Here is a 22,489-nt window from a genome sequence, read left to right on the forward strand (position 1 = left end):
TGATGGAATGTGGCTTGTGTGTTCTTGTGCATAGTAATTTCTCAGGTTTTATTTCTAGTCTGATCAATGCTAATAGGTTTAGCCCACCTAAACAAAAGCTCTTTGGAAACCTCAACAATTTGTACAAGAGTAAAGGGGTGTGGGCTTTCCTGGTGGCGCAGTGGTTGAGAGTCCGCCTGCTGATGCAGGGGACACGGGTTCGTGCCCTGGTCTGGGAGGATCCCACGTGCTGCGGAGTGGCTGGGCCCGTGAGCCATGGCTGCTGAGCCTGCGCTTCTGGAGCCTGTGCTCCGCAACAGGAGAGGCCACAGCAGTGAGAGGCCCGTGTACCGCAAAAAAAAAAAAAAAAAAAAAAAATAGAGTAAAGGGATATGGAGACCAAAAAGTTTGAGAACCACTGTTACAAGGAATGAAGCTGAAGACATACTGACTCATTCTTTGCTACTGTGGAGTTAAACAAAATTGCTGCCACACTCTGAATGCAGCTAAATTAGACCAGTGGCTGTCAGTAATCAAAGATATCACCTCAGTTCATCAACAATACTCAGTGAAAATGAAATTCACACACGCGTTAGACTCACCTGTATGTATTTTCTGAAAGGTGGTTTGGCAATTTAACATTTGTCATTTCAGTAGAATGTGGGCTATACCCATAATTAAAATACAGTTGACCACAAACCTGAAAACTAATTTATGGATTGCAAAAAATAGTTATCATCCTTAAGATAACTGTCAGTAGGTCTTTTTAAACAGCTTTACAGTGCCAGTGGAACAGGTTTATGTTGGTGATCCTTGCCAAAATTCAGATAGGAATAAAAAGATTGGGTTTGGATTACAGGGAAACAGTGATGGAGTATTTGGTTGTTAACATTACAGATTTAGGCAATGTATAACCTGTAGCTACTGAAAGACTAATAAGTTCTACAGCTTTCACAGCTGGCATTTATTGCTTACAATTTGGACACTTATTTTTTTCTCTAGTCGGTTTTCATCATATTTTTATGCCTTTAGTGAAAGATCATTTTAGAACCATAGACTTAGCTAAAGGCATAAGGAAGCACAATCTACCATACAATAGAGTATAATCTGGTTTTGTTTTTTTGTTTTTTGGGGTTTTTTTGCAGTACGCGGGCCTCTCACTGCTGTGACCTCTCCTGCTGCGGAGCACAGGCTCCGGACACGCAGGCTCAGCGGCCATGGCTCACGGGCCCAGCCGCTCCGCGACATGTGGGATCCTCCCGGACCGGGGCACGAACCCATGTCCCCCACATCGGCAGGCGGACTCTCAACCACTGCGCCACTGGGGAAGCCCTGTTTTTGTATTTCTATGTATTTTTTGTATCCTACCTCAGAAAGAGTTTTTAGTATATTCCCATGTGCCAGTGGCAGCTCGTTGATTCAGCCCCTATGGGCCATACCATTTCATGATAAAGCTGAATGCAGGTCCAACACAGGGCGTTTAATCTCATTGTAAACTTAACAATACCGCTCTTAGGTCTCATTGCACCTGAAGTTTTGTTACTTGTAAAACAATGAAGGATAGGTTGGAGAAGTTTTTTTTTAAAGCAGAAAAAACAAAAAACAGGCATTACGTTCTCACAAGCAAATATGAAGACTTTATAATAAAAATATACACAAAACCATTTTCTGAAATGGTGACTGGTGCATCTCCATCACACCAGTTCACAGACTTCATGATAATCAGAACTGTGAGCTGTTGGAATTGCACATCACTTTATGGACGCTGACACAATAAAAAAGAGTGTTGTTAGAGAGTGTTTCTTTATTGGCAATATGAAGAAACTTTTGAGAAGCCTGCTTCATTCTTCAAGTCAAGAAATAATTTTACAGAAGAAACACTGAGAGCCTTGTATCTTCCTCTCTAGATTTCTTGAAAGAGTCAAATTGCAAGAAAATGGTTGGTTATCATGAACTTAGTCTTAAAAGAAAAGTAAAAGTAAATTCCAAGATTGTGCTGGAGTCTGTATATATTTAGTTCAAGATTTTAGGTGCATAGTCAGTATGTAAATGATATACAGAATGATTATCCTTCAACATTGGAATCATTATAAAAAGAATGTGATACACTTTGAAAGACATCATAGGAGTCAAAACAAAAAATTACATTATAAGGGTTAAGCTTAAAAAACATAGTTCTCTTATTAAAAAGCCTTCCTCTCCAACCATGCCAGATAGGTGAGTACTGTGGGACCTGTCAGCTAGCCAAGCAGCATTTTCAACCACTAATATTAGATTTTAACAGTGAACATCAGAGAAGCAGTCAAGGATATCATAAAAAATATATGGTCACAATGGCAAAAATCAAAACAAAATTTCTCACCTGTATTTATCAGTGACAACAGTTCTGTACTTTAGCCTTGTGTGAATCATTGGGGGGAAAATGGCTTTTAAATATTTAAACCTTCTTATAACCCTTTGAGAATTAAAGAGGCTTAACTTTCCAGCATACCCTACACAGGACATACCGTTTGAGATATTAGTGATCTCACAAGAGGTAGGGAAAACTCTCCAAAACGTTAATAGCAAAACAAACAAACAAAAAATCCTAGGTCTTGAGATGTAGCTGCAGGCATACTTGGAGGGGCAGGGCAGAGTTTCCTCATGATAGATGCCCATAGGAATACTGAAGTGCAGCATTGCCCTACAGGTAGATGCCTATGTCAGTATTCTGAGCTGTCAGTGAGGTGCAGCTGAGTCTGGGGCTTCTGAGTTGAGCCACAATTCTCAAGAGAGTCTGAAATAGTCATAAGCCAGTGTCACTCCTGGTTTTCAACAGAAGGATCTTTAAATTCTCTTTGGAGGAAAGAATTCCCAATTTAGACCCTGTAGGATTCTCACAGTTTAAGGTCAAGAAATGAGTTCAAAATAAAATGTCAGCAAACACTTAAGTAGGCAATCAACTTGATGACATTCACCAGAAGTGAACAAATAAACAAAAAAACAGACTTAGGCCTCTCCACCCCTACCCAAGGAAAGCAGATATTGGAATTGCCTGATACAGAATGTACAACAGCTGTGTATGAATTGTTCAAAGATAGAGGGCAGAATCATAGCAATGAATGAGCAATAATAGACTACCTGACCAACAGCTCTGAAAACAGGTGAAACTTCTAAAAGTGAAAAATACAATCATTGAAATAAAAATTCAATACAAGGGTTAAATAACATACTAGAAACAGGAGAAGAAAGGATTATTGAACTGAAAGATATATGCAAAGAAATTACTAAGAATGAGACCAACAATGTCTTAAAGAATATGTCCTACCCAGAATCTGCTAGAATTTGAAGCCTCTTTTAGTTCTTTAAGTATTCATAGGATCTTTGAATATTAAAAATATGTCTTCTTTAGTGATGAATAGTAACGTACAGAACTCTTCTTACTGATGAACTTTGGTGAGAAAAGTTTGCTTTTACTTACTTTTGCCGTTGTCATTATATACTTTTTGTCATCTTATTTGGCTGTTCTGATGTTTACCTTTGTGATGAACATTAATGAGTAATTAATGCTAAGAAGATGAAAAATATAAAAGAGAAGTTGGGAAATATTGAAGGATTGAAAAGAAATCCTAACATTTAACTAATTGGAGTACCAGAGCTGATGAACAAGTGAAACCATGATGCAGAAACCATGTGCAAGAAGATAAATGAAAGAAATCCATGGCTAGACGCACTGCAGTAAAACTGCAGAATATGAAAAACAAAGAGAATATATAAATGCAACCAAAGTCAATTGACAACAGACATCTCAACAGAAACAATGAAAGCACAGGGACAGTGGAATTCAGAGTGTTAAGAGGAAAAACTGAGTACCCTGTGATCTTTCAAGAATGAAAGCAAAATGAAAAGGTTTACAAGTTAAAAAAAAAAAGACTGAAATAGTAAACTTCAAGGATCGTAAGTCATAGAGAGGGGAATATATTTGCAATACCTGTATATAGTATGATACTACTTAATAAAGCCCGCAAACTAGCATACCTAAGCAACGTATTATTTAGTTTTATAGATTGTGTGATAAAACTATATTTTCTTAAAGGTCAAGGAAACGATAAACTCAAAATTGGGGATGATGATTATATTGTCAAGAGGCCACAGAGGCAGGAGTTAGATAAGGGAAGAACTCATAAGTGCAAGCAAGTGGCTGGTTATGATTTTAAATCTTGGGTTGAACAATGGGCTCATGTGTGATAATTATCTTATTATATTTTATAGTTACATGTATTTCCTACATGTTTGTAACTATTACCTCTAATAAGATAGCAACAAAAACTGAAAGGAAAGGAGTGTGCTAGTGGCCTTGTAATATCTCAGTCATAGTTTAGAATCACAAAATATCAGAGATGGCCTAGAAAGGAAGTTAAATGACACACATATTTACTCAACGTATTTTAACGTAGCACTGTTGTTGGCGTTTGGGTTACATCTAGGGGCATAAGAGACCATCCCTTCTCCCAGGGAGCTCACAATTTTAGTTGGGCAGTAGGGGAAGAGCAGAAAATAAACATAAATATAATAAGTAAATTATATGGTATGTTAGGAAGTCATAAAGGCTATTGGGAAAAAAGAAGAACAGAGTAAAGGAGAACAAGAACTGCCAAGGAGAGTTGGGGACAGGGACAGGCCACAGTGTGAAATAAGATAGATAAGCCTCGCTGAGAAGTCGAGGTGTTAGCACAACTTGAATGCAGTGAGGGAAACAGGCAATTGTGTATTTAGAGCAAGAGCTTTTCTTCATGAGAGAAAGAAGTTGAGAGTGACTTCAAGGTTGGAGTTGTATCAGCTGAGATAGAGAGAGCTGCAGTGAAATAAGCTTGCAGGGTATGATTAGGACTTCACAGTTGGACCTGCTGGGTTAGAGATGGTTTTAGATTTCCAAGTGAAGATGTCAAGTAAGCAGCTGAACATACTTGTCTAGAGTTCAAGGTAGAAATCTGGAGAAAGTCCAAATGCATGTCAGTGGTAGAGTCAGTCCTAATTCATTGCTTTTTGTGTCAAACAGGGCCAGATAAATTTGAAAGAATTAAGAAGTGAGTTTCATGAAGATGAGCACAATAGAAATGAGTAGGAATATTCTGAACAATAACAAAAAAATGGAGTAAGAAAATGTTTCTCATTAGAATTTTTTTTCTGGTCTTTCAAAAATATGTAAATGTAATAGAATTCAGTTAGCCTCCAATGGACATATTTGCTATTTTGAGATAGCTGTCAATTTTCTGAGGATTTATGTATTACTTCTCATGTTATTTTCTGTTATCTCTTCTTGTTTGTAGGCTACAACGATTATGGAGCACTCTTTCAAATGCATAAATAAATGAAACCAATTCTGTAGGAAATTATGCAACATAGAGAATTCCAAAAAATTATCCACATGTGGATTTTTATTGGCCCTGCTCATGTTTTAGAATGAAATGACTATAACTTTGCCAAACTGCTTAGCACAATTATAAGGCTGGGGCATGCTGTTGGAATGATTTACAGAGAGACTGAACTGATTACATGGTGTTTTATTTGCATTACATTAAAGCCAGAGCACTTCTTAGAGCTTGCTGAAATCCAGATGTAGAGCCAAGATGCATTCAATGACATCAGTGGGTTGTGGTCACTGTCTAAGAGCTAAAAAAAGGATACTGGAGATCCTCTGGTTCTTTATATTATAGCAGAGAAAACTGAGAGAGATGAAGTGATTTATCTAAAGTCACCAGTGACAGAATGTGTCAAGAACCTACCTTAGCCTCTGATACCCAGGCTAGTGTACCTTTAGCCATTGTCACAAACACTCAGAATTTGCTTCCTTTTTTTCCATATCCCTTTGCAGGGTTTCTTCCGGAGGACAATCAGATTGAAGCTTATTTATGATAGGTGTGATCTTAACTGTCGGATCCACAAAAAAAGTAGAAATAAATGTCAGTACTGTCGTTTTCAGAAGTGCCTTGCTGTGGGGATGTCTCATAATGGTAAGTGAACCCTGAGTGCCACATACTTTACTATTCTCATTATGGCTGCCAGATCAGTAGACGTGAGGGCCGTTGCTGAAAACGTGTACAGTTTTTCCACCGATTGCCAGATTTCAGAATACTGCATGCTGCTAAAACGTTTCTCAATTAGGTCAGAATTTTTCAGCTTTAAATGTGAATCCTTCTCTCTTACAGTTGAGCATCTGCCATGATGGGAGTAAAGACTGGGAAATCTGGGAGATAATGGATATAACTGTAGTATTCTGAAACAAATGTAATGATAGTTGCGGTTAATTTTCTGTGTTGCTTTAATAGTATTAAAAACAGATTATACTTTACTTATATATATCAGTAGTTTCTACTTTATTTTTTTAAAATTTTGGGGGGTAGAGTTGATTTACAAATTTGTGTTAGTTTCAGGTAGACAGCAAAGTGAATCAGTTATACATGTACATAAATCCACTCTTTTTTTTTTTTTTTTTAGATTCTTTTCCCATTTAGGCCATTACAGAGTATTGAGTAGAGTTCCCTGTGCTATACAGCAGGTTCTTATTAGTTATCTATTTTATATATAGTAGTTTCTACTTTTAATGTAGGAAAATTCTGATTTCTGAATACGGAACTTAAGTGGTGTATCAGAATTTAGATATGTGTCCTTTTTTCTCTTTACTATGCAAAAATGAGTAGAACACTATCCTTGACTTTATGCAGCATACAATTTGTGGATTAAGCAAATATTTTAAAGTTCCACAAAGCTTCAGTATCCATAGTAACATAAGAGAGTAAAACTTTCTACTTTTTAAACCTGTGTCTAAAGTCAGGCTTATGATTTGGAATGTCGACGAGGGAAGGACTGTAGGAGACCCATGTTTTCATGAACTGTAGCACTAACTCAGTAACATCATGGAAGACAGCGCTGTTTGAAGAAACAGTTCTTAATTTGGCTCTCACTGGTTGACTGGCTCACAAAAAATAATTTTGATGTAATTTGGTAGTATTATATTTGTCAAGAATTAATCAGTTCTTTCCAAAATAATTATGGGTTCAAGAGATATAAAATGCCAAAGTAATCAAATTAAATCCAAAGTCTCATGTCATCATATACCCTGTTTTTTTTTTTTCTTTTACCTTTTCCTCTCTCAAAACTAATCTGGTAAGAAGATATAATATTTGAAGTCAGTCTTCATCTATAAGGACTCCAAAGCATCTGTGAAAATTAAATTTTTGTTCCATCGTGCAGATGTTTGGTTTTCATAGCAGAAATCAAGATATTTGGGAATCACTAATTGAACTGATCTTCTACCCTTTAAAAATAGTTTAAAAAATTATATTTGTATCATAATATGGGGTCATTTCCTCTAAAGGTAAGAATATATTTTGAATAGATCCATCAGCTATACTAGACAGGATGGAAATTTGGTCCAACTTTCCTCAACAGTTGATTATATCTGCTGTGTATACAACTGCAGTCATTAATTGCAAGATAATTTGCTGGTTTAATTCCATCAGTTTCCTCTTTATTTCAGACTTCACAAAACATAAGCGTTTTTACCAATTTCCAATTCAAGGGTTATATTTTAGGTGATGCAATCAAGTTGCAATAAACTTTTTTTTTTTTTTTTTTGGGCTGCGTTGGGTCTTCGTTGCTGCACGCAGGCTTTCTCTAGTTGTGGCAAGCAGGGGCTACTCTTTGTTGTGGTGCACGGACTTCTCATTGCAGTAGCTTCTCCCGTTGCAGAGCACGGGCTCTAGGCACGCGGTTTCAATAGTTGTGGCATGCGGGCTCAGTAGTTGTGGCTCACGGGTTCTAGAGCACAGGCTCAGTAGTTGTGGCACACGGGTTTAGTTGCTCCACAGCATGTGGGATTTTCCTGGACCAGGGCTCAAACCCATGTCCCTTGCATTGGCAGGAAGATTCTTAAGCACTGTGCCACCAGGGAAGCCCGCAATAAACTTATTTTATCTTTATGAAGAAATCCTTGACTTTAAGGTCATTATTACTAAGACTGCCTAGGAAAGGAGACCAGTTTTGCTTTTAATGCTATTTATTTTTTTGTCCTTTAAAAATCGTCACTTTTCATATTGAAGAAAAATATATTTCCTAGTGCTTGCACACATTCACATAAAATATATCTCCTATTTCTTATTATTTATAAGCAAATAATATTTAAAGTCCAACCTATATAGTATTGATGGTATAATTTTATCTTTCCAGAAAAGTCAAAGAAAGCATCATGAACTTGATAATAAGGTCATCTTTTGACTTGTTATGACAATTAGCTTACTCTATTCAGATAGAGGAGCAGTCTTGGTAGAGTGTTTGGTTAGTTCATGCACAGGCAAAAAGAAAGAAAGAAAGGTCGGGGGCGAGGAGAGAGAGAGAGAGAGAGAGGGAGGGAGGAAGGGAGGGAGGGAGGGAGAGAGAGAGAGAGAGAAAGAAAGAAAGAAAGATAGAAAGAAAGAAAGATAGAAAGAAGAAAGAAAGAAAAAGAAATTAAATGTCATAGCATCAAACACAATGCAGTTCAGCATTTACAGGATTGCAAACATGACTAAGAAAATCCCTTTTCATGGGTTTTGATGGGAATGGGTTGCACAGAAAAGAAAACATCCATTTGATCTATACACATGAAGGGGACCTCAACAAGTAGGTTTTGATTAGTTTTGTCTATTATCCTGATGAAGGAAACATTTCCAGATACAAAGTTTTCTAGGATATTGTAGTAACTACTTAAAATTCCTTGCTCTGGCCATTGTGAGGCCAACAGTAATGAGGTTTCCGTTCTTATAGAAAGTCTTTTTCTTAGTAGTTTGTGTGAATGGGCCTCAATGTAATAACTGACCAACTTATCAAAAGAGGTTTCTAGGGTTATACCCAGATCAGCTCCTTTTTTTTTCTTTTAATACTTTTTTTGGTATTTTCTTTTTTAAAATTTATTTTTATTTTATTTTATATTAATATTTTATATAAATATTTATTTTATTTTTGACTGTATTGGGTGTTCCGTTGCTGTGCTCGGGCTTTCTCTAGTTGCGGCGAGCAGGGGCTACTCTTCATTGCCGTGCACGGACTTCTCATTGCAGTGGCCTCTCTTGTTGCAGAGCACGGGCTCTAGGAGCGCAGGCTCAGTAGTTGTGGCACACGGGCTTCAGTAGTTGTGGCTCGCAGGCTCTAGGAGCGCGGGCTTCAGTAGTTGTCACGCACGAGCTTAGCTGCCCCGCGGCATGTGGGGTCTTCCCAGTCCTGGACTCGAACCTGTGTCCCCTGCATTGGCAGGTGTGTTCTTAACCACTGTGCCACAAGGGAAGCCCCCAAGATCAGCTCCTTGCTATTCACAGTACACACGAGAAGAAATAAACATCCCCCAAAGTGAATTCTCTCCATTCTGTGTTACTTTTCCTTCTGCTCTTTGGTCTCTCTGTTCAGTCCCTTCAGTGCATTTAGCTTCCCGGTTAGCCATCGGCTCCCACCTTTGAAGGAGACTTTGAAGTCACCTTCAAGGATCTCTAGGGACTCTGGGAACTATTGTTGGAAAATCACTAAAATCAATGATTGCGGGCTTCCCTGGTGGCACAGTGGTTAAGAACCCGCCTGCCAATGATGCAGGCGACACTGGTTCGAGCCCTGGTCCGGGAAGATCCTATATGCCGCAGAGCAGCGAATCCCGTGCACCACAACTACTGAGCCTGCGCTCTAGAGCCTACAAGCCACAGCTACTGAGCCTGTGTGCCACAACTACTGAAGCCCATGCACCTAGAGCCCTTGCTCCACAACAAGAGAAGCCACCGCAATGAGAAGCCTACGCACCACAACGAAGAGCAGCCCCCACTCGCCACAACTAGAGAAAGCCCGGGCACAGCAGCAAAGACCCAGTACAACCAAAAATAAAAAGTAATAAATTAATTTTTTAAAAATCAGTGATTGCTAAGTCCTTTCAACTTTGAAAATTCTATGATTCTATGTAAATCAAACAACCTACCTCACTTTTCAACCAGCTAGTCCATGTCTTACAGACAGTGCCACAGTCTTCCAAATATCTAGATATCTGTCATTTACCTGAATTTAAAAGTTTCCACCTATATGTTTTTCATATGCCTGAATCAGGTCTCCCATATGTTCTGATCAATTCCTCAGGAATTTAAGTCAGTATGTTTGATGATCTCATAACGATGTAACCCCAGAGTACAAATCCAGGGCAGTCTGGGGTAGGGAAAGTATAAATGGTATATTTGATTAATGGTTCATGGTATATGGTTCCATCTTCAGATGGAACTTTCATTTTGACTGTGACATGTAGTCTAAACATCGTAGAAGGACATGATTTCAGAATTCTTCCATTTGGATACATAGTTGTTTCTCAAATATCCAGCATTAGGTAGAAGAAGCACCCAGGTGTTGGATTGATACGTTTTGGGAAGAAAGTTTTTGTTTTTCTATAATGATCAAGATCAACGAAGTTCCACTTATTTTGGTATTTAACAATCCATCATTTCTAGACCATGGTTCAATCCTGCTGACGGCTCCGAAGTCTTCCTGCATTGTGCCGAACACAATCAGCTCAATGCCCTGTCTAGGCACCACCTATAGAGGAAAGCTCTAAGCGAAAGTAAAGCAGAAATAAAGAACCAAATTCCTAAGTGATCATTGTATCAGCTACTACTTGTTTTACACTTTGAAATAGTGATGCTGGTATCTGTAGAATCTTAATAAAAATACTCTTGTATATTAATGTTGCTTCTTCAGTCAAATGGATACTCATACACATTTTTATAGTTTTTCAAAGTACAATTTGTGTTTTGAAGTCCTGCTGTCAAGATCCCTGACATTAATCATATTTTTTAAATGTGTCCTCTTTATTTTTAATAGGATAATTTAGTCATTAAGAATTTTTTTTTTTTTTTTTTTTTTTTTTTGCGTTATGTGGGCCTCTTCACTGTTGTGGCCTCTCCCGTTGCGGAGCACAGGCTCCGGATGCGCAGGCTCAGCGGCCGTGGCTCACGGGCCTAGCCGCTCCGCATCATGTGGGATCTTCCCGGACCGGGGCACGAACCCACGTCCCCTGCGTCGGCAGGCGGACTCTCAACCACTGCACCACCAGGGAAGCCCAGTCTTTAAGAATTTTGACTAGAGAATATTTAATATTCAAGAGCTGCTTTTTGTATGAACTAAATAATAAAATAATAAGTTTAGGCTGTGCATTTTTTTAAAAATCTGAAGTAAAGAGGAGTTGACTTATATTACTTATGAGTCATTCAGCTAGGTTTCCCCATACCATTCAGTTTGGACAAAAATAATAATTTTTATAAATATAAAAAGTTAGTGAAACCTTAGCTTTACTGATTAGGATATCCTATTATATAAATGATGGATTTTTTTCTTTTATTGAAAAAAAAGCGACAACTTTCAAAATAATTTTTTAGCAGCTTCATAAAATGCTAGCAAAATGGTTTCACAGATTTTTGTGGCATTTAGCATTTATAAGGTAGTCCTCTCCTTCCTTGTAAACAGAAGCACTATGTATGTTGCAAAAAAAGAAAAGACTGAATGGCAAATAAATTTAAACTGCAACATGTTACCTTTCAGAAAATATAACAAAGTAAAAAGTCCTAAAGGAGCTGTGGTACTTATACCTGCAGGGTATTCATTACCGCCCATGATCTAGCCTTCACCTCCTTTGCCCTTTGCTGCCCTTTCCACTTACATTTCAGACAAACTGCGTACTTTGCTGTTCCTGCAGAGTGCCCTGTGGTAGAATGCGTCTGGGGCTCTGAATATTGTGTCCTTCTGTCCCCTGTCAAAATCCTATGTGGTGCTGAAGGCCCAGTTCAAAAGCCTTCTTTTCCATCCGACTTCTAATTCCCCATTCTTCCTCTTCTGTGTGTTTCTTACCTTTCCTGTAGCACCACCTTCTTATAAAGCGAGGGAGTGATCAGACCTGTATTATCAAAAACCAAACTACTGACAGCTCAAAAGGAGAAGTTAGAGAGGGAAAAATTGGGGAGAACCATCAGGAGACCAGTGCAATATTGTGATCTAAAACATTGGGAACGGTGAGAAGAAATGGCATTGAGAGAAATCTCTCAGCAGTGACCAATGAATACAAGTGTCCGAGGAGAGAGGGGTTGTCAGAGATTATTGGAGGTGTCTAGTTTGGGTGATAGAGTGAATTAATCAAGAAAGGAACACAGTAAGAGGAGACAGTTTGGAGGGGAAAATGAAAAGTTTGATTTTATGTTGCATTTGAGGTATTTGTGGAATATCCAGCATCCATGTGCAAAGGAACACAGTAAGAAGTGAAAAATAGGGGTCCAAATCTCAGGGAAGAGAGGGCAGGAGTCATTAGCACGTTTTCTGAGTTAGAGAGAAGATCAAACTAGGAATAGCAGAATATAAGTGAAGGAAGAGGCACTGTCAAAGACGTCTGGAATATAGCAGGCAGAAAGATAGGAGAGCCAGAAAAGCACAAACCAGTGTGAGAAAAATTTGAAATAAGAGGGTGGAGAAGGTCAACAGTATTAACGGCTGGGAGGAAGCTGGGAAGCTCAAGCAGAATGAGCACTTAGAAGAGGCCCCTAGATCTGACTGTGAGGAAAGCTTTGGATCCCTTTTTCTTTTTTTCTTTTTTTTTTTTTGTGCGGCTCCGGACGCGCAGGCTCAGTGGCCATGGCTTATGGTCCCAGCCACTCCGCGGCATGTGGGATCTTCCTGGACCAGGGCGTGAACCCGTGTCCCCTGCATCGCAGGCCGACTCCCAACCACTGCGCCACCAGGGAAGCCCCTGGATCCTTTTAAGAGCGAAGTTTTGGTGAATTTAAATGAGGAAAACTAGATTGCAGTGGGTTGGGAAGTAAATAGTAAGACAGAAAGGGGAAGACGACTCTTTCAGTAAGTCCAGTGGTGGAGGAAAGAGCATGAGGGGGAGATCATGCCAGGGTCGGAAGCTTAAACTCGGCTTAGGTGGAAAGGAAGGAGCTCGTAAAGAGCGGTACATGAGGGAGAGAATAATCCGTGTATATTTAGGCTCTTTTATATCTGGGATCTCCTAGACGCGTCCCTTTCATCCTTGCATCTCCCAGTCCAGTCTGTCAAGCCAGTGTCTTCCATCAAACAGGTGTTCAGTGAATGAATTAAATGTTGTCAAGTAAAACTTCAGGGTCAGGAGATGAGGCTGTCGTGTCTTGCTCATCTCGACCTTGGAAAGAAACCTAGGCAAGTGTTTAAATACTCTTTACACATAGTTTGAAAAATGATACCCCAACTTAAAAATTACTTAATAATGGTGATAAGGCTGCTCCTTGTTTTACTTTAAAGGAGCTGGAAAATAAAGTGATAGTTATTAGGTTGCCCAATCCTGCAAAACCTCTGAATGCGTACATTTTTTTTTCCTCAAGGAAGAGAGGTGGAAAAACGTAAGTTATTGGCAACAGTCGTATGAAAAGCAATAGTGTTGTATAAGTCTCGTTTACAGGCTACAACCGTTACAAAATCAGCATGTTAAACGTGGAAAACTGACCATGAGACGAAGCCTTACTCGTTGTCAAAAGCCTGATAGGACTGCAAGTTCACCCCTTAGATGTTAAAGGACAAAAACATTTTTAATAAGACTCAACTTAATTCATTCGCCCCCCACCATGTTCATTACAGCGTTATTTACAATAGCCAAGAAATGGAAACAACCTAAGTGTCCATTGATGAATGAAAGGATAAAAGAAGTTGTGATGTATATATATACAATAACGCAGTCATTCATCCTGCCGTTTCTCTTCCTCTGTAGCCATCAGGTTTGGGCGGATGCCACAGGCCGAGAAGGAGAAGCTGTTGGCGGAGATCTCCAGTGATATCGACCAGCTGAACCCAGAGTCTGCTGATCTCCGGGCCCTGGCAAAACATTTGTATGACTCGTACATAAAGTCCTTCCCGCTGACGAAAGCAAAGGCGAGGGCGATCTTGACAGGAAAGACAACAGACAAATCAGTTAGTTCTCTTCTACTGTCTTCATTTGGGGTGGCTGGGTTTGTTGTTGTTGTTTTCCCTTTGAGTAAATGACTTACCATGTTACACACAGACACGCACACACATGCGGAGTACCACTCAGCTGTTGGCTGGTACCTACCACAGGCTGAGTCTGAAACAGAGGAAAGGAAGTGTTTTCAGATAGGGTAAGTAAACATTTTGAAAAGGGAAAAACTCCTTCAAGTTCTCCTAATAAAATTTTTGAGAATAGTGTAAAAAGGTACAGGTCATCTTAACTTGAACAAATGAACTCTGACCTCCCTCGTCCCACCACGCTCTTTCAGGATCCATGTCTTTTCTTGGCATCAAAATAACTGGCCACATCTATATGCCTTCACACAGCTCTGCTTTTCTCTGGGAAGGGCCTGACCTAGGCCTGGAAAAGGTAGTTAATCCCATTATTGTATCATTCAGAACTACTCAAATTACCTCTTAGAAGTTCTCCCTGGGGTATAAAAATACATTTCAGATATTACATCACTTTTCTTTCCTTGCAGCACTGTCCTGATTATTCCTGGGAACTGGAAGCTCTGTCCTTTTATTGTGTGTATGAATTTTATCTTCTTGGAGGCTCTGAGCAGCCAGGCCTACCCCAATGCATTCTCAAACATCTGCAGGCACATTGATGACCACTGTTTGGGAAACCCAGAGTGGGTTATAATGGTGATTGGGTCACGTTTTCCAAGAAGCAAAATTCTTCCCTGATAGGAAACTGAGAAAGCAACTTGGAATTATATTAAAACAAAATATAACTGTGCCTTAATTCTGGTCCCAATTCTGCCATCAACTTGCACTGTGACCTGGGTCACATCTCTGTACCGCAGTTTTCACAGGTAGGGTCTGACTCTGAGTATGATATCTGCAGCAGCTTCCTAGGGTAGTAAGAGCCACAGAACATTCAGAAGACACTGTCCCAGCCCCTGAAAGCCTTCTTATGCTGTCGTTTATTTTCAAATGAACCCCCGCAGGAAAGGTGTGCAATTACTGGACAGAAATGTGTAACTCTTTCCCCACTCAGTTATATTTTGGGAAAAGTTTTATCACCCGTTAATGTATTTTGATGACTATCTCAAGATGGGTTTTTCTCCCCCCTTTTAGCTAAACCGTAAGAGTAGAATCAGCTAATAGAAAAAGAAAACTTCTGTGGGATATTGCTGCGTTAAAAGCCAAATATCAAGAAGGGCAGTAGGTTTTCTGACAGTATTATACCTGTATCCAGCTGTTTATAATTTTTTTTAATTCTTGCGTATTTATCATGTTCAAGACCCATGACCACCTTACAGCTGCTATTATTATCCTCTTTTTAAAGATGAGGAAACTGAAGTCCAGAGAGGTTGACCACTTTGCCCTGAGGTCCCAGAGTTAGCATGTGGAAGAAGCGACACCGGAGCGCAGGCCCTGTGCCTCCCGCTCGGGTGCGTTCTCCTCCCTGAAGCCAGTCCTGCCCATCGGCCAGCAGTGGCCAGGCTGACATAGGCACTGTGGAAGTTTCACCTTGGGAAAGCATTCTGAGTTATGGTTTATTTTTCTGAATATTTAGAAAGACAGGAATTGTCCACCTTGTTCTGCTGTCCCAGTACATTCACAGTCAGGGAATTTTCCCTTTGCTGTTTCGTTCTTGAATTCTAGGGACGAGGGCCGCTGTCTTCCATAGGGCAGGGCAACGGAGTATAGGTCATAGTAAAGCTGAGTCTATGTGTTCTTCAAATGAAAAGATCAGGGCACAGCAAAACAAAAGCAAATGACCTCTCCATAGTCTATTTGATTACGGAAAGTAAACCGTGTTCATTTAAAGGTAGAGAAACAAACGGAAGATCAGGGCGACACAGCCAAATAGGGTTAACAATTGAAGGCAGCTTGCGCCAGCTCGCTGAGAGCCCGTGTGGGACAGGGAACCTAACCGGAGACCCTGAGCTGGGAGAGGCGTGATGACAGGGGGACAGCCCAGAGCACAGTGTTTACTCCACAGTTTGCCTTGGGCCATTTAGTGTCCAGGAACTGCTTTCTCCCCTTCTTTTAATCTCCCAATCCAGACCTGCAGTCCACACTGGAAATCCTATTAATTTAATAGTACCTGAAAGATAAGAGGAAAGCACTTAAAAAGCAAATTTCCTCAGTAGTCAAGATTTTAAATTTACACTCCCAGTGGCCAGCATACGGTTCTGCGTGGTACTCAGGGGCCACAGCCCGATCCACTGTAAATCACTTTAAAAGCTCACTCCAGTTGACTCCTTGGCTCTAAATCTTTGAGTTGCAACTAAGGTAATTGTAGGCTTTTTATGGGGTCAATAGGTATTAAGTTTTTTTAAGGGAAAGGGCTGCAAAGTGCTTGATTATAGGCTTCTCAAGTTTGTCCTTTTTCCCTCTGTAGTAACTAGGACTGTGCTTTATGTTACTCAGAACGTATCTGCTTAATTGAATTAAAAGCTGCTGCCTAGGGCTTCCCTGGTGGCACAGTGGTTGGGAGTCCGCCTGCCGATGCAGGGGACACGGGTTCATGCCCCGGTCTGGGAGGATCCCACATGCCGCGGAGCGGCTGGGCCCGTGAGCCATGGCCGCTGAGCCTGCGCGTCCGGAGCCAGTGCTCCACAACGGGAGAGGCCACGACAGTGAGAGGCCCGCGTACCGCAAAAAAAAAAAAAAAAAAAAAAAAAAAAAGCTGATGCCTATGCCCTTGGAAATTCTGGACTTTCATCAGAGGGCCTCTAACCCAAGATTTTCGCACCAACCCGGGCACCATTAAAGATCGGGATAGAGGCAAAATTGCCTCTTGTTGGGGTCTGGGAAGGAAAAAGAGACTGGGCCAAATCAGAATAGTCCATCCCCTGATTACACAAAACTGCAGTAGAATTGTGTGGCGCTCTCTTTTCTCCTTATCTTGCAAAATCAAATTAAGCACCAGTGGAAAGAAATAGTTCAGAGAGGAATATGCGAAAGGGAAAAAAAAATCAAAATGTGACTTCCAGTGAGACTAGAGATTTGTTCTTTATCTTACGTGGTCATGTTATTCATTTGATGTTGTCAAGTAAGACAGGGCTTACTTGACAGGGCTGTTATGTTATCACTTGCCCAGGACTTTTGAAAGATAAGATTTGCATTGATAGGAGAAGTTTTGCAGAAGTGTGGACCCTGGAGAAGGTGGGGCATGTGGAAGAGGGGCTGTGGCTGGTGCGATAGAGCCGTTTGCGTCTCACTATACACCCTGCTTGAACTGATGTCGTTAGGGTTGGTTCAGTCAAGCCTGGGGGAGGCTACTCAGCATAGTGGATGGATGACCAGTTACCCAGAACCTTTGGAAAAGGAAATGACTTTACTGAAGAGGCCATTCTTTAAATTTATCTTCCTGCTCATTTTAACCATTGCCTAGGGCCAGCTCCAGCATTTGCCTCCAGGCCAACCAGGGCTTCTCCCTTCCCCACTAAACTCTCTTCTATCTCTTATTCGCTGGTGCCACCTTGCAGAACAGAACAGATAAATGAACAGATAGATTAAATGCCCCTTGTCCCCTCCTATCTTTTTAACTTAGATATCGTATCTTTGGGATATGATTGGCCCTACTTTCATTGTCTTGCCGCAAAGAATAATGCTTGGGAACTTTAGGCTTAGGGAAAGATGGGAAATGGACTCACTGGAGGTGGATCACCGGAGAAGAAATTTTAGGAGCACTCGGCCTTTTAGCCACCCTCAGATAGGAGTAGCACTGACTGTCCTCACAGTCTACTTCCCTTTCAATGGCTTGTTCCAGCCCAGCCCCTTCTTTGAGAGAACCTACCGAACTCTAAAAACCACAGATATGCTAGAGCGAGGGTGCTTATCTCCTGAAGGCAACCTGAGAACTGAATGGACTTTGGAAGTTCCCAGTGTTTGACTACTCCCCTGATGCGATGATCACACTGGGTGTGTCAGTGTCACGTGATCCCATGTTTGTTGATGAAAATAAACAGAGAGTGGTTTTCAAAAACCATCTTCAGTGCCATGGTTTGTCATAAAACAATAAATAGAAAAACGCTTGGTGTGTCTGCCAACTTTTCACTCCATATCTGAGCCATGGTGAGGCCGTCCTGGCTGCACTCTGTCTGCAAATAAGGAATAAAGCTTGTTATTTGTACTATATTGGACTTTGAGTCCCAAAGCATCCCACTGCTTATGATGGATCTATGTGGAGTCACTGTTTTTATAATTACAGGAGCAAACTGATGCCATGATAAAAACAGTTCTTCTAAATAATGTGTGAGATGTGAACCTTTCAAATAGTAAAACCAGTATTGAAATGTAAACTTTTGTGAAAACAGTTCTGTACCCATTTAAATTTTCACATCCTAAAATTTACAAGGGCCCTCAAACTGTTGGAAAGATATCTGTCCTTTTAAATCCTACACTGAACAACTAAACAAAGTGTGGTCTCTTTCCCCCTTTCACTGTGGAAAAGCCTGAGTGAGCTGGAATTTGCTCCCCTGGGAAGAAAGATACCAAACAGACCCTCAGAGAAAAGAGCCTTAGGAACCACAGTATAAAGAGCAGGAAGGTAGTGCTGATTGGTTTCAATGGTGACTAAAGAAGTTGGACTCCTGGAATCATTAGTTCATATGTTCATATTAAAAAAATAAATTTCTTTATTTCCAGTACTGTCGGGAATATAGCTAAAGGTATAACAGATCTGAACCAATGGTATTCTTTCAGACAATAAATTAAAAAGATAATATTCTATATAGTTAAGAAGAAAAGCATTTTAATTTTTTTTTCATTTTTTAATGATTAGACTCAGTTGGCCACTGCCCTTGTTTGCCAGCTGAGTAACATTTTGGCCAGCAATAGACTTTTCTTTAAGAGCTGTGGCTATGTGCTGGTTCATTAGAGTGTGAATAATTCTTCGTATTGAGTTTTTATTTGTCTTAAATCTCTAAACCATGTAGGAAAACAAGATTACGTTTGAGAGACTTTCAAACTTAACTTCGATCGCATACAGCACTTAATTGGCATCTCTAGGAAATAATAGTTCAAAGGACACTGCCTCCAAGATCCCGGCATATAAGAGTTTAAAAGCTCCACTTCCTCCCAGAATAGTCATTGTATTTTAAAAAGCAAAAGTGGGGAAATCATGTAGAAAGCAACAGAAAGAGAAAAGAATTAGTCATGAGTGAGGAGATCTGGTTTAGTGTTTGCTATAAATAGCTGTTTGACTTTGGAAAGTCTCGAGTTCAGTTTATTCATACATAGTCAGAGAATGATGATGTAGGTTATTTCTGAAGACCCTTTAGTTCTCTAAACTGCATGGTTCTCAACAAGAGGGAAATAGGAATGACAGGGGAGAAACCAGAAAGAAGTTGAGGAAACCCAACCAATGCATTTTGGATTAACATTCACCCAGTGGAGCTAATCAAGGAGAGAACCATGTGTGTCTCAGAAGATGAAAAGTCAGTCAGAAGTATAAAAAGAAAGAAGAAAAGAAGATGAAGAAGATAGGCCCTAAGAATTCAATTTTCTTCCTTGAGCCTTTGCTCTAATCTGTCAGGAAAACTAAGACTACCAGGAGAGCCCCGAATTTCAGTCTCCCAAATTGGAGAAATCACCAGAGTAATCTGTGCTTTCTTAGTTGATTTTCTCATTTATCTCCTCTAGCTTGCCATTTTATTATTCAAAAGGAGCTGTAAACTTAGAGCATTCATGTGTAATCACTAAAACAACTTGTATATTAAAATGCTGCTGTTGTTGGACTACTAAGAAACAATATTGTTCTATCTGTCCATTCAAAACCGTAAAGTTTTATTACTCTACTTTGTTTTCATTAGTAAGCCAGCTTCCCCCATGATTTTTGTGTTATACATAACAGGTGTGCTATAGATCTAGAACTAATTTTAGTTATCTATAAAAACAGTACCCTTAATCCCATCCCGGTTTTGATATGTGGAGCCGTTTTTGAAAATCAAAACATATCAAAATAAATTACACTTGATGTATCTCTCCAAAGAAAACTAACTTCCTCTTACAGAAACCGTTTTGTTTCCCTGGAGAAACATTGTGTTCAAGTGCAATTTTCTTCATTCCATTCTGACCTTGTTCTGGTGTGTCCAAAATAGGAGAAGTACAAGCACTTATAACAGCCAAAGGCCGACTCACCATGAAGCTAATGAAGCTTCAGGGCCTCTCCCTTGTGCTGAGCCCCTTCCAAGGCTCAAGAAAGGGCCTGAGCTGTTTATTCTTATAATTTGTATTACTGAACCCAACAGTTGTTGTAAATGTCTTCAACTATCGTGTACATTTCAGGCCCCACAAAGCCTGGATCTATCCCTGATAACATCCTAGACATAATGAAGCATTCTTTCCTGTTAAGGAGAGATGCTTATCTAGCCATTTGATATAGTGTCTGAAGATAAATACATTGTTAGCCCCCAACTAAAAGTGTAAAATCATTAAGACCACATTTGAAGAGGATATGGTTCCTCTTAAAATGGCAGATCATTCAGTGATACGGTGCAAGCTAATAGAGAATGTAAGGCTTCCCTTTGCTTTGTAGAAAATACAGAAACATGGAAGTGAAGTACATTTTATGGGGAATATTTTACCAGAAGTGTAATGTTAAATTCATGATCCAAGATAAACTCCACTGGCTGAATTCCACCCGTGGTTTTAAGAGGTCAGCCCTGTGCAAACCAGGTGGGCCACTATCTTTTCGCTGTTTCAGGATAAGGAGGTCCCAGTGTTAAATGTGCAGGTGAAATGTTTGCAGTCTAAGAACTGGTGAATTGGTGGCGAAGAAAGGCAGATCTCTGGGCAGATCGTGTCCCATCACTCTTGCAGTTTGACAGATCCGCATGGGGGTTGAAAGAATCTATGCAGACTTCAGAAATGCAAGGAAAACAGCACAATCAGCTATGACGAGGAAAAACAAAGAAATCCACCTGGGATTCATTTGCATGTCAATACCCATAATTCTCTGCCAGTTCACGTTTTGAAAACGCTGAAGGGATCTTTTTTTTAAAAAAAGAAAAGACTGGAATGGTTTGGCATGATGGTGGGGGCTGCTGATTCCTTTCTGTGTCCTTGAGTGTTTACCGCCAGGAAATCCTGACCAATGCCGATTGCCAAGGGGTTACCAAGTCACATTGTTGTTAAATTGAGAGAGAAAATTAGCAGGATTGTGCCCTATGTGCAACTCGCACAGAATTTCGAAAACAGGAACCCGGGGCTTTATATGAGGGGACAGGGGAAGTCAAGGGGAAGAGTCACAGGATGATTTATCAGGGCATAGTTCCAGATAAATTGCTTACATGGAGGTGGAAGAATTTGATGCATCCGCTCTGTGCCAAGAAGCTGAGTGGTTGAGCTCATCCAAAAGTTGAAGTGGGCAGATCGAGGTACCGTCTTTTCATATGTGAAGAGGGGATGATGTTATATCCGTTGTTTTTGGTACTCTGTACAGGTGCAGGGGGACTCTTCAGGCACCGTCAGATTCTCATGGCAGTAAAGAAAGCCAGGCTCTTGTTAACGTAAATTATAATACGCTACAAAACTCCTGGAGGACAGAAACGACCTCTCCCTAGGTTCTGTTAACGTTTTTCTCATGATTAGAATGTGGCATTCTGGAGAAACTTAGCACGTGTTAACTGGTGTGACTGTTTATCCACTCCGTCCTTTTTTTCCTCTCCCGGTAATAATATCAATCTGAAGTGGGAGGGGGGGGAGCGAAATTCCCCAAAACATAGTAAGCACTCTTCACTCCTGGTTTCCTTGAAGACTTAGAGCCACCAGGCGAGCTTACTCTTGGGTTACTCACATCTGTCCTACTTTGTGGTTTTGTATTTGCTAAACAATACAATTGAAGTGAATTTGGGGGTTTAAAAAAGTAACAATTTCTGGAATAACTCCAGTGAATGGTGTGGAAATAATAGGCAAGTTTGGAAATCTACTCAACATCGAAAACCCCTTAGTATTACTGTTATTTCCTTCAGTGTAGAATAGACTTATTAGTTCAGTGAAGGGAATTCCCTGGCGGTCCAGTGGTCAGGACTCTGCGCTTTCACTGCCAGGGCCCGGGTTCAATCCCTGGTCAGGGAACTGAGATCCCGCAAGCCATGTGGTGCAGACAAAAAAAAAAAGTTTGGTGACGATCATAGACTCCTATAGAGATTAATAGTCAGATTCTCTGAACCAGTGGATCTTGAAGCTGGCTACTGCTGGCACTCACTGCATCTGCTTCGTCTTGCCAATGAGGAGAGTTCTCAGCGTCTCTGCTCAAAAGAAGTTTTATTTTTAGTACATCAAAGACTTCATGTTCAGTGGACATGTAGCATGCATGCACACTCACACAGATACACACACACACGCATACATCACAGACACTACATCTGAGAAATGCAACTAGCACATCCTCAAGAGAAGAGTTGGAAACTTCCAATGCAATCCACTCCCCTCAGTTGAGAAATTTGAGGCCTTGGAAAGATAAATGACTTTTCTAAAGTCACGTAGTTAACCGCAGAACCAAAGCTGGAACCCAGATCCCCTC

The 22,489-nt window shown here is 40.3% G+C and overlaps 1 protein-coding gene across 15 annotated transcripts in view; it reads left to right on the forward strand.

Annotated features, from left to right (window-relative positions):
- The window catches only part of LOC101327326 (peroxisome proliferator-activated receptor gamma), a 222,901-nt gene that overhangs the window by 88,517 nt on the left and 111,895 nt on the right, over positions 1–22,489 (forward strand). For all 15 annotated transcript variants that reach the window (XM_073787718.1, XM_073787717.1, XM_019944609.3 and 12 more), the window contains 2 exons: positions 5,834–5,972; positions 13,748–13,947. In XM_073787718.1, coding sequence (XP_073643819.1) covers positions 5,834–5,972; positions 13,748–13,947 — 339 coding nt within the window. The remainder of the gene's footprint in view (positions 1–5,833; positions 5,973–13,747; positions 13,948–22,489) is intronic.

This window comes from Tursiops truncatus, chromosome 10, assembly GCF_011762595.2.
Source record: "Tursiops truncatus isolate mTurTru1 chromosome 10, mTurTru1.mat.Y, whole genome shotgun sequence".
NCBI classification, from domain to species: Eukaryota; Metazoa; Chordata; class Mammalia; order Artiodactyla; family Delphinidae; genus Tursiops; species Tursiops truncatus.